The 1,511-nt window shown below is 64.0% G+C and overlaps 1 protein-coding gene across 1 annotated transcript in view; it reads left to right on the forward strand.

Annotated features, from left to right (window-relative positions):
• The window catches only part of UTP4 (UTP4, small subunit processome component), a gene marked incomplete at its 5' end in the record, with an annotated part of 4,177 nt that overhangs the window by 488 nt on the left and 2,178 nt on the right, over positions 1 to 1,511 (forward strand). The window contains 5 exon segments of the mRNA XM_017741353.1: positions 8 to 248; positions 377 to 548; positions 629 to 720; positions 1,081 to 1,177; positions 1,366 to 1,464. Coding sequence (XP_017596842.1) covers positions 8 to 248; positions 377 to 548; positions 629 to 720; positions 1,081 to 1,177; positions 1,366 to 1,464 — 701 coding nt within the window.

Consider the following 1,511-nt stretch of genomic DNA (forward strand, 5'->3'; position numbering starts at 1 on the left):
GGGGATCCCCCGGTCACCCCCAGCCTTCTCCCACTCCAGGCCAGACGGTGCAGAGGATCATGGTGAACCACCACGTGGAGAAGGCCAAGCGCGAGTGCGTGGTGTGGGCCATCGCCCTCCTCTCCCGCGGCACCGTGGTCAGCGCCGACTCCTTCGGGAGGGTGCAGTTCTGGGACTGGGAGCAGGGCACGCTGGCAGAGTCCCACACCGTCAGCACCTCGGCCGCGCTCTCTCTGGCTGTGTCAGAGGTGGGCGAGACCCCCGTGTCCCCCCTGGGCTGATGAGGAGCGGGAGCTGCTGCACTCGGTGCCTCCCAGCAGTGCCCTCCTGTTCCTCCCAGTCTGCTCCCACAACCTTGTCCTGTTTTCCTCTGCAGAAGGAGGACAGCATCGTCGTGGGCACCTCGACCGGGGCCACCTACCAGCTGCAGCTGCTGCCAGTGAAGCTGGGCGGGCTGGAGAAGCGCTGGGTGCGGACAAAGCCCTTCCAGTACCACAGCCACGACGTGCGGGCTGTGGCACACAGCCCCACCGCCCTCATCTCCGGGGGTAGGACTGCTGGTGGCACCGGGACCGGGCTGGATCTCTCCTCGTGGTACCAGCTCGGCTGACCTGTGCTTGGCTTCCAGGCCTGGATGCCCAGCTGGTGATCCGCCCGCTGATGGAGAAGATACAGAAGAAGGGCTATGACGCAGCACTCCGAAAATTCACCTTCCCCCATGTGAGTGATGCATGGATTGGGGTCTTGGGGCTGGTAGGGCTGGCAGGGCTGGATCTCCCTGCCCCACCAGGTGCCCTCATTGCCCTGCCAGGATTCCTTCCCTGTCCCTGGGTCCCTTCTCTGCCCCACTGTGTCCCCTTTCCTGGTACATCTGGAGGCTTCTGCCAAGGAGCAGTAGAAGTCGTCAAGCTGGTCTTGCTGGTCCCGCTGGGTCTACATCTCCAGGCTCCCATCCCACAGACCTAATTTCCCTGCTCTCCCCCGCTGCGGAGTCTCCAGCACCTTAGGGCATTTCAGCTGTGCCCCAGCCCGTTGTGCCAGGCTGTGGGTCCATGACATCCTGCATGTTTTTCCACGCAGCGACGCCTCGTCTCCTGCGCCAGGAAAGCCCGGCTGCTCCTCTTCCAGTTCTCCCAGCACCTGGAGCTCTGGAGACTTGGCTCCACGGAGGAGACTGGTGAGTCACAGGCGCAGCTCTCCGGTGTCGGCTCCCTGGCAGAGCCCATGCTGCCAGCAGGATTTTGGGATTGAGCTGGCCTGCACCTCGGGGAAGGGTCTGGGCACTCCCCCAGGATCTGCAGCTGCTCAAAGGGCCCTGTGTGATTTTCCCACTATCACTGATGCTCCGTGTGGTTTCTTTCCCAGGAAAGGACGGCGAGGTCCTTCCCTTGTGCCGGATGCCGGAGCACCTCGTACAGCTCAAGAGCAAGGTAGGGCTGAGGGTGCTGGGGTGTGCCTGGGGCAGCTGAGGGGTGTGTGCTGCGCTCTGGGGGTTCCTCGGGCCGCCCTCA

Source organism: Corvus brachyrhynchos, unplaced genomic scaffold, assembly GCF_000691975.1.
Source record: "Corvus brachyrhynchos isolate BGI_N302 unplaced genomic scaffold, ASM69197v1 scaffold365, whole genome shotgun sequence".
In the NCBI taxonomy this organism is placed as follows: Eukaryota; Metazoa; Chordata; class Aves; order Passeriformes; family Corvidae; genus Corvus; species Corvus brachyrhynchos.